Source organism: Micropterus dolomieu, linkage group LG12, assembly GCF_021292245.1.
Source record: "Micropterus dolomieu isolate WLL.071019.BEF.003 ecotype Adirondacks linkage group LG12, ASM2129224v1, whole genome shotgun sequence".
Lineage (NCBI taxonomy): Eukaryota > Metazoa > Chordata > Actinopteri > Centrarchiformes > Centrarchidae > Micropterus > Micropterus dolomieu.
This window is the reverse complement of record NC_060161.1, coordinates 4,235,342-4,248,603: the sequence shown is the minus strand read 5'-3', so window position 1 is coordinate 4,248,603 and position 13,262 is coordinate 4,235,342. Positions and strand designations below refer to the sequence as shown.

Genomic DNA, 13,262 nt, shown 5'->3' with positions numbered 1-13,262 from the left:
GTCCTACTGAATGTAACATAATAAAGTCCTGCTGTTCTGCTTTTTAATGATTGTAATAGTGAACAGAAGCCTACCCAGCTGTACAGGAACACTGTTGATATCGTTGTCTTTTGTCTCAATCGTCGGGGGATGCGGTGGTTCACTTGTACTGTGTGACTGGTAGGCTTTAGCTCCGTTCGAGTCAGTCTGACAACCTGAATACAACCTTCAAATGCACAATGCAACTGCAAAACTGTCTGATTCTTTCTGGGATCGCTTTTTCCAAAAATTAGACAATATTTCTCCGGGGAGTGCAGTAACAGACAGTGGCAGCGCCGTGTCAAAGGTCCGTCAGGCAACAGTACGTAAGGGGGGCGTGGCTTAGCGAAGGGTCAATGCCACCTGTGCTTTTCCTGCTTTGACAAGTCAAACTCTCTGCTGTGAAAAGAGTCTGATGTGGGAAACTAAACTAGTTACCACTCAGCAGTCGGTGTTGGACGTTGCAGTCAATCAGCTGCTGATCTCTTCACACAACGTAAGAATCTGTAAGGTGTGTGGTAATAATCCTTATGTCTCATTCGCATCCTATGAGGTAACCATAATGCTGAACCACACACACACACACACACACACACACGAGAGACAGAAGAAAGAGAGGATTTCCTGTGGAGGAAGTGTGTGTATGTGTATAAGATGGTTGCTGACACTATATTATACCTCCTGTGTCACCGGACCAGCATGCGCATTACATCACACACACAGAAACTTCCTCCGTCAGTCATGTTCCCACAGTGCTCTGTTCTCTCTGACCTTTGACCTCACTGACCAGCCAGCATTATGTCATCAACAGCTCCATGTGTGGAAACAATTCTGTAAAGTAAGAATGCCTTCAAAAATAAGCATATCATAGATTGTGTGTATCTATTAACAAAATGGAGTGAGTGAGCTAAAGAAAAAGGTGTGAGCACCCTCTGTTGCAAACTGGACACCGATCAGCCGTAACATTATGACCACTGAAAGGTGAAGTGAATGTCACTGCAGCACGGTGGCCTAGTGGACAGCACTCACATCAAGAAGGCCTCTGGTCGTCCCGGCCTTTCTGTGTGGAGTTTGCATGTTCTCCCCGTGTCTGCGTGGGTTTCCTCCGGGTCTCCAGTCAGTGTCGTTTGACCAGACACTGCATTTCAATCCTTAGGGATGGGTTAAATGCAGAGGACGAATCTAACTACATGTATGTGTATGTGACAAATAAAGTACCTCTGATTATCTCAGGGTGGGTGGAATATATCAGGCAGCAGGTTCCTCATAGTTGATGTCTCAGAAGCAGGAAAAGGAGGATTTGAGACTTTGACCAGAGCCAAACTGTAATGGCTAGACGACTGGATCAGAGCATCTTCAAACCGGTCTGCAGGGGTCAGTACCTATCAGAAGGGGTCCGAGGAAGGAAAATCTGTGAACCGAGTCAGGATCATGAGCGGCCAAGGCTCACTGATGCACGTGGGGAGGGAAGGCTAACCCGTGTGGTCCGATCCAACAGAACACGCAGGCACAGATTCAGTCCATGCCTCGACGGGTCAGGACTGTGTTGGCGGCAAAAGAGAGACCTATATTATGACCCGCAGTTGGTCATAATGTTATGGCTGATCGTGTACAGTTTCACCCAGCAAGGTTCACCCAGGATAGCGTTGCGGTCTTCGTCCTCAAACCCATTGTTCTTGTGAAAGCAAATCGTACAGTTTGAAAATACAAACTATAACTCAAGTCATAGGTGTCATTTACCCTGGGGACGCTGGGGACATGTCCCCACCACTTTTTTTAAAGCATAATTTGTTAAACAACGCTCTGATATATAGCTTGCTGTTAAATAACAAATGAAAATGCATTTAGAAAGGTTTATTTGCACATTAAGAAAACAAATGCAAAGCAATTAAAATATAGAAGAAACAAATGTGCATAGTCCAAAAAAAAGGAGCTTAGGCTAAAAAAAAAAAACAAGCTACTGATTATAAAATGACCCAAAAATGTGCAGCGCCGATCAGTAACTTAAACAACTTCTTGACACAGTTTCTTGTTGGCCAAGTTTTCCGTTCTCATGACAACATGACAAAAGAGGAGGGAAGACTAAATCCTGCCTACGTGTGTGTGTTGCCTCAGCAGGGATGATGTTACATGAGAAAAGTTGATCTGCAGGAAAAATAGATCTGAAAGCAGCACAGAATGACTGAGAGCTCCACTTATATTCTATTATATTTATATATTTGAAAATGTCACCTGCCACCTGAATTATGTGTTTCCTTTTACATAAATAAAAACATTTCCACCATAAATCGGTGCAGAAACTTTCACCAGAATGCAGGAAAGTTAGTGTTTAAAGGTCCCCCAGACCCCCCTCAAATAGCGTGGCATTGAGGACATCTTTAAAACACTGTTTAAGGATCTTTTCGTCTCGTTCTGGTGAACCTAACATCGTGTATCGGGATGTTTCATGAGCTAAGTGTCTCTTCACTGTGACAGTGATATGTGTTCGGATCGAGGCTTCGAAGCGAGTGTCGAGTAATCCAGGATGATTTTTGTGAAGCGCGCATCGAGGCAAAACGGAGGACATTTTAGCTGAGTAAGACTAGCGGCAGCAAGAAAGTGCTGGGTTGTTTTTGTAAGAATCAAACTGGGGGCTCTTACCCCATATTACCCTAATAATAATTTTCTGAAGCAGGTAAAATCATCTCCAAAAAAAAGAAACCGCCACTGTGGAAAAGTTATTTTACATAAAAATGAATAAAAAGTCACAAACCAGAGTAACACAAGCACATTCACATCATAACTCTCTCCCTTGTTTCCACTTTCCCTTTTGAGCTTTAGTTTCTGTTTCTGACAGCGCAGAGTTAGCATCATGCATTTAGCCACCAAGTGCATGTTTAAGAGCTTTTAGCAGTTCTAGCTACAGCTGATGCTTTTACTTCTGTCTGAAATCAAAAAGTTATTTATGACGGGCATAGAAGCAGCAGGGAACAACATCAGTCCAGCTTGGAGGCTTTTCTTTGATTAAACCTTTATTTACAAAGAGGTTTAAGAACAGTCGCACAGAACACAAGTCAAACATCAGGTGATCTGATGATTATTGCGAAAGCTTCATCCTCCTCAGCGTTCCTGTGCCGGCTGCGTGTTGTCTCTGTTTCCCCACGTGGCTCATTAAAGTGTCGTCTTACCTTTTTAATTGTGACATTTACAACAAAACGTCAGAAGCAGCAAACAGCAGCTCGCTCGTGCAACAGACGATGTTTTGTCCGAACAGGAAGCGGACTCTGGCTCTGCTCCGTAAATCACGCCGACAGTCATTAGATGGAAACGCTGCCAGCTGACGGGTGTGTTGGGTTTCAACCTCCAAACGCTCCCGCAGCTGGAGCCTGAAGTGACCTGGAACTTCCCACTGTACCCTGACCTTTGACCTCTCGGTACCCCGCAGCATGTGTGGAGAGAGTTTGGTTTGTCGTAATGAAAACAGGTTGTGAGGCTGAGGTCGCTGTGTGTGTCTGGACTGTGTCTCTAGAGGAGAGTGACAGCAGTGACCTGAGGCAAACACACACTCCTGGTTGCATTTCTGTCCCTGTGAGGACTCTTTATACATTCCTTACGCCAGCCTCTAACCCTAAACACAACCAAAACCTCACATTAACCCTGAAACCAGGTCTGAACCTCCAAACCTTTGAGAAAGTCTCAGAATCTGTCAGAAAACAGTATTTTGTCCAGTTTCCAGGAAGTTGCTTTGTTTTTATTGGGGAAAAACTGTCCTGCTGCTACAGACAAATGGTTTGTAAATGGATTTAAACGCGTTCTCCCTCCCTGACTCGTCACATATGGACGCATGGTCAAGACCCATCGGCGTCAGCTTGTAACGCACTGGGGATCCCGATAGCGTCACAGTTAACGCAGTGGGGGAAGCCCTGTAGCTTCAGTTTTTGACGGTAAAGGCAGGTATATGATATTTAACAGTAAAGACAGAGTAACGGAGGGGGTTGAGGTGGATGGAGGGCCAGAACCTGGACCGGGGTTCGTGTCCCGTGTGAAACAAAGAGTCAACATTAAATATTTTTGTTGAAGTTAAGGGTTAGACGTAAGTTAACTTACGTTTTAACTGATGTACGTAGTTATTTTAACACAAACCATGATCTCCTCCTAACCTTAAGTACTTTTTGTGCCTAAACCCAACCAAATTGCAATGTTTCACAACTTTAATAACGTGCCATTTCAAAATGCCGATGTTTTTAAAAAAGTTTTATTTTGATAGTCTAACCGGACGTTGCATATTTATTGTTGCGAAGCGTTGCTGCTAAACTTGACTGCAGACCCTTAAACGTTTAAAAATGATGCTAAAGTGGTTAAAAAGTGACGCCAAGCGTCAGTATGTGACGGGTCAGGAGTGAGAATGTGTTGTCTATTCAGCAAAAAGCAGTGAGCTACACAGCTGTAGCCTATTTAACTCAAGTTAAAAGTATAGACTACATAACTTTACCTGGTAGGCCTTCATCTAGTTTTGCGGGGACGTGAATTCCCTCCTGTTGATGTCCTGTTTAGTCAAACAGTAATAGATTCTGGAAACTCAAACAGCGAGGATCAGTCTCTCCTCCAGTGATTTGTGCTGCGCGTTGCGTCCAAAAAGTTAAAGACAATTCAACTTCGGTGGGCGTGTGCGTGAGACGAGGCAAATAGCTTTGGTTTAATATTTGATTTGATTACATTAATGTATAATAATATTTTATTGCTACTGTTCAAAGGGAATACTGCTGGGAAAAAGCATGCAAACCACATGTTATTTGCACATTTGTGTATATAGCAGTACATTCAAATTAAAAGTGCGCAATACACTACTTTAGAATTAAATTAATCGCAGAAAATCATGCGATTAGTCGCGATTAATAATCTTAATCGTTGCCCAGCACTAATAAGAACCAATCAGAAGCATCAGAACAGCATCAAACTTTACTAAACAGCTGGAAATGACAAAGGACGACTTTGTGCACATGAAAACCATGCAAAGCAACAAAATGAATATTATTATTCATTATATATATTATTCAATATAAAGCCGAGCTTTTTACAGAAATTATTCAGATTTAACTCCCAGTGTAATCAGAAACATTTTCCTAACTGTAACAGATTAGAGTTGCATTTATTTTGTACTTAAATTAACTAAATTACTTGTAAGTGGCTGTCCAATCATCATTTTAATTTGTTTAAAGTAAAGTTCTGTTTTATACTCGATGACTGTGTCATGGCTTGTATCTCCTGTGTCTGCTGAAGTCAGAGATACCTGGCTACAGGTAGGAGAAGGATGTGTTTGGGCAGTTGCACCCACAGAATCGAAGCTGCTGAAGATTAAAAAGATTTTTCAGTTGAAGTAGTTTCTCGGTTAGCAACATGTCTCAGGAAGCAGATGTGATTAATATCTGGCGCTCTGTTCTTTGCGTTCAGCTCCTACTTTCTCATCTCTCTGGATTAGTGTGGCCGATAAATGGCAGGAAACGTAAGCACAGTTGGGTTTGTTTCAGAAATAACAACAACAACAGGCCGGATCAGATGGATCCACTGAGCCCTGAGGCGTCTCAGGCCCCCGATGAATGAGGTCCAGCTGGAGGACCGGCAGCACCCTGCGGTCCGTGTGTGTTCTGGCTTCACTCCGTCCGTCTCTGCAGAACCAACAGAAACAAACTCATAATCTCTCTGTATTTCAACACAGTATTTGACCGTGAAGCCTCTGAATCTCCTGACTGGCCCCTCTGTGCTTCAGCAGCATCAACATCGGTGTTTTCAGAGGGCAGGAGAGGAAGCAGGCTCAGAGCCGTTTCAGCCGTTTGTGTTTCCCTACTGGGTTGTTTTCCAGGCTGCGCTGTGTTTATATTCCAGTTTGGAAACTGGTTCAGTTTTAGAGCGGAGCCCCCAGAGAGCCATTAGTGTGTGTGTTGTTAGCTTAAATTAGCTTGTGTTTAGGGAGGGAGTGTCGTGGGTGTAAGGAATCTTTGTGTGATCTTGTTTTTATTTTAGAGACTGAAAATGTCAAAATCTGGTTCAGATAATCTTATTTCCCAGAGGAAGAGTGCAAATAACTTCAGTGATCTGCTGTGTTTTCATCTAGCACCACCGACAGGTCAGAACCTCACACTAACAGAGCGTGCTAACATGCTAACTGCCTGCATGACTCTTCTGGTGCTCATTTTAAGTATTGAAGTTCTGTAATGAGGTCATTCTGTCTTTTAGTCATCAGTCACATATATTTGCTGGTAAAAATTAAACGTGGGAACCTGAAAATTGCTTTTGGAGTCCGTATGTCAGTCTTTGAGGGCCAACCTTTTGATCAGGTGATCAGGACCACCACACTCGTATCAGAAAGGCGTCAGTCTGCTGCAGTATTTAAAATCTGCTGAGGACTGTTTATAAGTGAACTAAATAACAATAATGAAAGCAGTAAGGCTGCTGGGTTTGTCTCAGATTGAATGCCAGAGCGTCGCCATGTTGACTCCATCAGATGCTCCGAAACAATGAACCATTCTCAACACAGCTGCTTCACAGTGATTCTCTACTTTGTTTCAGAGAATCAGAGCGCGCTCTGTGAGCAGCAGAAGGGGAAATGTTGTCTTTCTGCTGCCCGTGAGAAACCTGGAGCACCAAAGGGGGGCGGCTCCAAGGGATGTAAAACCTCTCTCATGGAAATTGTTTTGATTCATAACTGATTGAGCGTTTGTGTTCAGCTGTAGATGGGGTGGACGCCGCTGCCGCCTTCCCGTACCCGCAAGCCCCCGCTGCCCTCCCCGTTCCCCACATGATGGCCCTGGTCATGTCCCAGCTGCAGCCGGTCCTGGAGGGTTTCAACCGCTCACTGGAGCACCTGAGCCGGCAGGTAGGGGACCTGGCCCGTGACGTGGCCCAGCTGAAGAGCAGCCAGCTGGGTGCGGAGGCGGAGCTGCAGGCAGGGCCCGCGGACGGCCCCGACGAGCTTGACGAGGCAACGGAGGAGCGCTTGGATACCAAACTGCATGAGGTGTCTGAGCAGGTCAGGGAGGTCCGGAGGCAGATGGAGAACCAGCGGGCAGACATGGAGTACAGGCTGCACTCCCAGCATGCAATGCTGCACTACAACCTCACCAGCTTTAAGACGGACATCGACATGAAGCTGAAACGCCACAACAAGATGCTGCAGGTCAGTGGACGACTGGATGATTTTGACTTTGGATGATGATTAATCATTTAATCTTGTCCTTCAATCAAAAGAAAGAAATATTAACAGCAGAAAAGTATTTTCTTTTACATTTTGATATTTTGTGTCTGATCCTAGGTCAGCCTGCAGGCCATGAACGCCACGCTGGCTGAGCTGAAGCTGGAACAGGATCAGACCCCTGAGGATCAGCTGGAGCACCACCTCCCTCCTCCCACTCAGTCTCCCCCCCGCCCGCCGCCGCCGCAGCAGCCCTCAGACACCTCGGCGCTCTGGGAGGCCATCGAACGCCTGGACAACATGGTGGTCAACAACACAGTGAAGGTGCGTTGAACCAAAACATATTTATTACTTCTGGACAGACGGATGTGAACTCTGCAGGTAGTCCTGTTAACTAGCGCCCCCCAGAGGCTGCAGCGTTCAGTACAGTCACTTCTGTAAAGGGTTGTCAGTAGTGGAGCTAAAAAAAAGAACCAGGACGTGTAAAATCTACCTGTTAGATTTTAATATTTCTTCTGTATAGGTTGACATCTGGAGGAGGCGTGGAGGCAGTAGAGGAAATGGAGGGTCAGACAAAATGTCAGGATTCACGGGGATCATTGCAGCCCCCCAAAGAAGATATTAGATAATACTGTATGTTGTCTGCGCAAGAAAATAATTTAACATCTCAAGATAATGGAGATAAAAATATATAATCTGTTAGGACATGATGAAGACAGCAGTATGTTTGTCTGTCTCTGGACTAAAGTGTTGGACATCTAGACCTCCTCACTAAACACTGAGTGAGTCAACATTGAGCAGCACAGAGACAAAAGGTTATTTATCTCTGGAGAAAGACGCGCATGAGGCAGCAAAGTATGTTTCTTATTTCAAAACAAGGCGCTGCAGGTGAAAATGAAAAAATTGGCTGGACACATTAAATGTTTATTCATCTTTGCCAAGTATAAAACTTAACATAATAATAATAAACTTTATTTATAGATTACCTTTCACACAAGAAATGCTGCTCAAAGTGCTTCACGTAAAAATTCAGTTTTATTAAAACAAGTGTGCGAACTGCTTCCTAAAACCTGGGGTGACAAACAGCCTGAGCATCTGGACTGAACTCGCTTAAACCTGCAGAGGCCTTTTATTCATGTTTGATGCTTTAGACTCACACAGGAAATCAAACAGGATACCGACTGATACCAAGAAATAATTTAACATACAGCGTGAAGTTAAAACTAAACTACACCAATAAGGTTCATTAGTATTTCATATCTGCAAAAATATGTATATCAGGCTTCGTGGACATGTTGCACAATGATGTCTACATTTAATGCAGCACTTCTGCACGAAAGTGTACAGAGTTAATAAATAACACGAAGGCTTGTTGGACTTTTACATGAATGTCCCTGTGCTGCTGCTTTTAAAGCACAAACACAGAGAAAACTTCAGAATCAGATCCTTCCATATTAATTTATAAGTTCTTAAAATATGCAAATAAATACCATGAAGCGAATCTGACCCGGAGGCTCAACACGCGGCTATTTGGTGATTTTAATGATTTAATTTTTGTGTGACGAGACAAACATCTAAATAATAGAAGCATAGTCAGATTAACCTGCTAGAGGGCATCATACTCAATAACCAAGGTTTTCTTAGCACGTCTTGTAAAATAGCTTTGAATAAAAGGAAAATCCTCCTCCACGTGACTTTCTTCATTGTTAGGTAGGAGTGTGACGACATATTAAAATGTTACGATATTTCTCCGTGGGGTGAAAAGGTGTTTCATAATAGTGCGACGGAGTGTGAGGGTGAAATTAGCACTTTTAAATCGTTTATGTGGCAGCATTTTGGGGACCAGGTAGAAACAATAAGTGACAGACAAGACACAAAATGAGTTGTAGCAACATTTCAAAATGCACCTGCATTGTTTTGCATTTTATAACTTTTTTCCAGCCATATATTTCATCATTAAATCTTTCTTAAAAATAGTGTGTAGTCCCGTGAGCTCGGTGTATCAACACACCCCTAACATTAGGTGATACAAGTGCACCTTATAAATAAAATAAGAATAAGAAAATAAATGAAGGGAGACTGTAAAAGAAAAAAAAGGTTTAAAGGTCTCTTAATTCCGTGTTGTTGTGCAGGTCGGCGGGCTGATGGAGGACGTGGAGGTGACCTCGGGGAATGTCCAGCAGCTGAAGCGGAACTATAAGGAGCTCGAGAAGCAGATCAATAGCACGGCCCGGACCAGTCAGGTCCAGTTCATGGAAACAGGGCTGGAGGTGGAGGCGGCGAGGGAGGTGGTGCTGAGGCAGGTGGGCGAGCTGGCGGGGAACCTGAGTCAGCAGGACCAACGGCTGCAGGACATGGAAGACGACATGGACAATCTGTACATCGCCCTCAACAAGCACTCCGGGGACTGCGACTGCAAGGGGCTGATGGCCGCCGTGGCGCGACTGGAGAGGGGCGTGGCCAATGTGACGGAGCTGACCAACGAGAACCGATTAGCCCTGGAGAACAGCGAGGGAGGGGCGGGGCAGTGGGCCGGGGCCAGCGACTGGGAGCCGGCAGTGGAGACGCTCCAATATGGCCTCCAGCAGGTATGAAAGATGAAACGTTAAAACAGTTTTCTAGTAGAGACTCATTTTGTATTCAAATTCTTTATGAACAGACAGGAAGTCAAAGTACTGAGACGGACTGACACGCTGCGAGTTTGAGTCTGAACATGAGATTTGTTGACAGGCAGAAAACTAGGGGAGACCGGGGGCAATTGTGACATCTCAAATTGCACCAATCAGAAACGAGACAGAACCATGAAACTTATCATGTGGCCATCACTCTCTGCCTGCCGAAGGACAAGCCAAGGAGACAAACTTATCAACGTTTTCTATAGTATTTTTCTGATGCTGATACGCTGATTCAGTCTTTTTGATGACCATTTTGTTGTATAATATTTGATATCTTTGTCAAATATTAGCTTTATTTTCTTTCCAGCTAGCAGGGTAGCTTGTCATGGGGTGGTACAGTCGGAGGCAATTAGGTAACACTGGGTTACAATTAACCCCTGAATCATGTAAAATAGTGTCCAGCTTAGAAAGAACATCAATATATATATATATATATATGTATTTTTTTTTCCTGATAATTTTCAGAAAAGTGTTTGTGGTCAGTTTAAATATCCGGTGTATATTCTATATAATGTGTGTTTTGCAGCATAGTCCAATCGTTACATCTTTTGGCCATTTCATTATGGGGACCGGGGTTCAATTCCCACTAAGAGCCATTTGCTCATGCTTTCAGTATCTTCAATGTCTCACGAAGTCGTCTTAACTTTAAATACTGTAATAATAATATTATATCAACATATATTCATCAAGCGATCAACATTCTTTTGATTTTTAGTTTGTAATAGTAGAATAGAGTTGAAGCTCAATCTAGAAAATAATAGACGATACTATCTTTCTAATAAAGTGTTTTCAGTTTAAACCTTTGTGTGTACAAAACCCTCGGTAGGGCTGACCCCCAAACAGTCGAAGCTTTGATGCTTCGATGGGCGGAGCCTGATTCGACTGTCAGTCTGACAGTCGAAGCTTCGCAGCGAAACGAGGATCATTTTCATATTTTATTGTTTTTAAAACAGCCGGCTACTTGAAATAGACCAGCGAGGAACCGCGACGTGCATGCAGTTGTCTGCAGCACGGCAGCTTTGCAGCTTCTCAAGATTAAAGCGGCGCTACTGTGTGTAACCCCCCCCCCCGCTCACAAAAACACACCTGATTCGACTATAGTCAGGACTCGACGACTCTGATTCGCCTATATACATCCTTAGTCGGGGACAGCCCTAATCTTTGGGATTTATATGAAGGAATTATGTGTGTTTGCCCCTGCACGTGGGGGCAGACGTAACATTTCACATCAATACTGTGATTTTAACATTGCTTGTAAAAAAAAAATTGTGATGACTGTTAAGAAGTAAAACACAAACACACCTCTAAAAAAATTGTATCCAGCTAGTTCCAGAAGTTCTTCAGCTATGACAAAGAAACCAAATATTGTTACAATTGCCCCCGGTCTCCCCTGTATAATACACTACACTTATCTTTAAGTGAAACTTCATCGCCCTCCTCCTGCAGGTGAAGGAGTCTCTGAACACGGAGCAGACCAGGACCGGGGCTCTGAACCGCAGCCTGTCCCAGCTGAGCAGCTCGGTGGCGGTGGGTCTGGCCGAGGTCTCCGGGCTGAAGGAGACCGACAGGCGGCTGTTGGCGGAGATGCAGCACCTGTCCGGCTCCTTTAACTCTCTGCTGAAAGACGCCATCCGACACAGCGACGTGCTGGAGCTGCTGCTCGGGGAGGAGGTGCTGGAGTTCCTGGAGTGGCCCGTCCAGGACCAGGAGGCCCACTCCATCCCGGCCCTGAAGGAGCAGCTGAGGCACCTGCAGGAGCAGCTGAGAGGACACAACCTGAGCATCACGTCCCTGCTGGGCAACAGGCCAGGTACGAAGCACCTGCACGTTCTCACAGGGGTGGAAATAAAGTACTTTTACTCAGGGTAGTAGGAGTGTTTTCACTTTTTACTACATTTATTTGCTAATTTTACTCGTTGCTTTGCGTATTTAGATTATTAATCCAAAATATTATCAACAAATAAATGATGCCGCTGTATAATAAAAAAATTTAAGTATTTGGGAGTAAATAAAGGAATTAAAATGAGTTCCAGCTTCATCAGCTGCTACACTAAAGTGATTATTAATAATATAATTAATATTCTGAACAATGACTACTTTGGTACTTTAACTACATTTTGATGCTGATACCTTTGTGGATTTACTTTGGTATTACTACTTTTACTTGAGTAAAAGATGTGAGTGCTTCCACCACCACTGCATTTTGATAAATCACTGAGTCCAGACAGTTTGTGACGGAGTGGAAACGAGTTTTGCAATATAAACATCTAAAATCTGGAGCCAGCCTCGCTCTGTTTAGGACTGTGAGCTGCTGAAGTTAACCTCTCTGCGGAGTTGTGGTGAGATTTCTGTCTGATCACAAGTGTTTTCAGTTAGTTTTGGTTTCCACCTCCTTCCGCCTCATCCTAACATGCAGTCCCACACTGATCACATCTGCAGAGCAAAATAATAAATAACTCCGTTTTCCTTGTTGCTGAATCCAAAACAGTCTTTAGTGAATTTAAAAAGATAAGTTGCTGTCACAAGAAGTGAAGTACTTTTGAAACTAGGTACTTTTTTTTTTTTTACTTGAGGAACAAGTACAAACGATAGTCAGTATGTTGGACACGACTGCGCTGTAAAGGATGGAGGACAAAATCCTCCATCCTCTCTGTCTGTGTTGCTGATCTTTGGATTCGGGACATGGCCGGTGTTTACTGGCTGTTGCAAAAAGGTTTGTATGTTTTGTAATCCCATGCAATATGGATTATATAAATATCGTCTTAGCATAGGGGCGGCTGTGGCTCAGGAGGTAGAGCGGGTTGGCTGTTAATCGGAAGGTCGGCGGTTCGATCCCTGGCTCCCCCTGGTTGCGTGTCGAAGTGTCCTTGGGCAAGATACTGAACCGCCAGTGTATGAATGAGTGTGAATGTTAGTTTGCACACTTAGGCTCAGTGCATGAATGTGTGTGACTGGTGAATGCAGATATAGTGTAAAAGCGCTTTGAGTGGTCGAAAAGACTAGAAAGGCGCTATACAAGTACGGAACATTTACATACCGATTCTGCAGTTTGCATGCAAACATCAGCAGGACACGATCCAGTACTGGAGCCAGAGCATCTTAACCAAACAGCAGCTTTCTGAATTTTAGCTGGATGTTTAACTTTCTCCATCTCCGTGCGCACGTAGATACGTTTGTGTATTTTAACACCAGTATACCAACAACATGCTACAGAACATCATTCTCTCTCTGTCATCTTGGTAAATATTTCATTTTCCATATTTGCTGTGGTTACTCCATTTTAACTGACCTTCAGACCAGCTGATGGGCCCAGTCGTTCTGTCCTCAGGTCCAGACTAACCTACCTGCAGACCACAGTGTTGTTGCTTTCATGGGGTTTTTAGACAAAGGGAACAGGAAGT

The 13,262-nt window shown here is 43.9% G+C and overlaps 1 protein-coding gene across 1 annotated transcript in view; it reads left to right on the top strand.

Annotated features, from left to right (window-relative positions):
* Positions 1 to 13,262, top strand: part of mmrn2a (multimerin 2a) — a 41,190-nt gene that overhangs the window by 24,021 nt on the left and 3,907 nt on the right. Inside the window, exons 6-9 of the mRNA XM_046065381.1 lie at positions 6,723 to 7,171; positions 7,307 to 7,510; positions 9,319 to 9,774; positions 11,308 to 11,671. Of these exons, the coding sequence (XP_045921337.1) occupies positions 6,723 to 7,171; positions 7,307 to 7,510; positions 9,319 to 9,774; positions 11,308 to 11,671 (1,473 nt within the window). The remainder of the gene's footprint in view (positions 1 to 6,722; positions 7,172 to 7,306; positions 7,511 to 9,318; positions 9,775 to 11,307; positions 11,672 to 13,262) is intronic.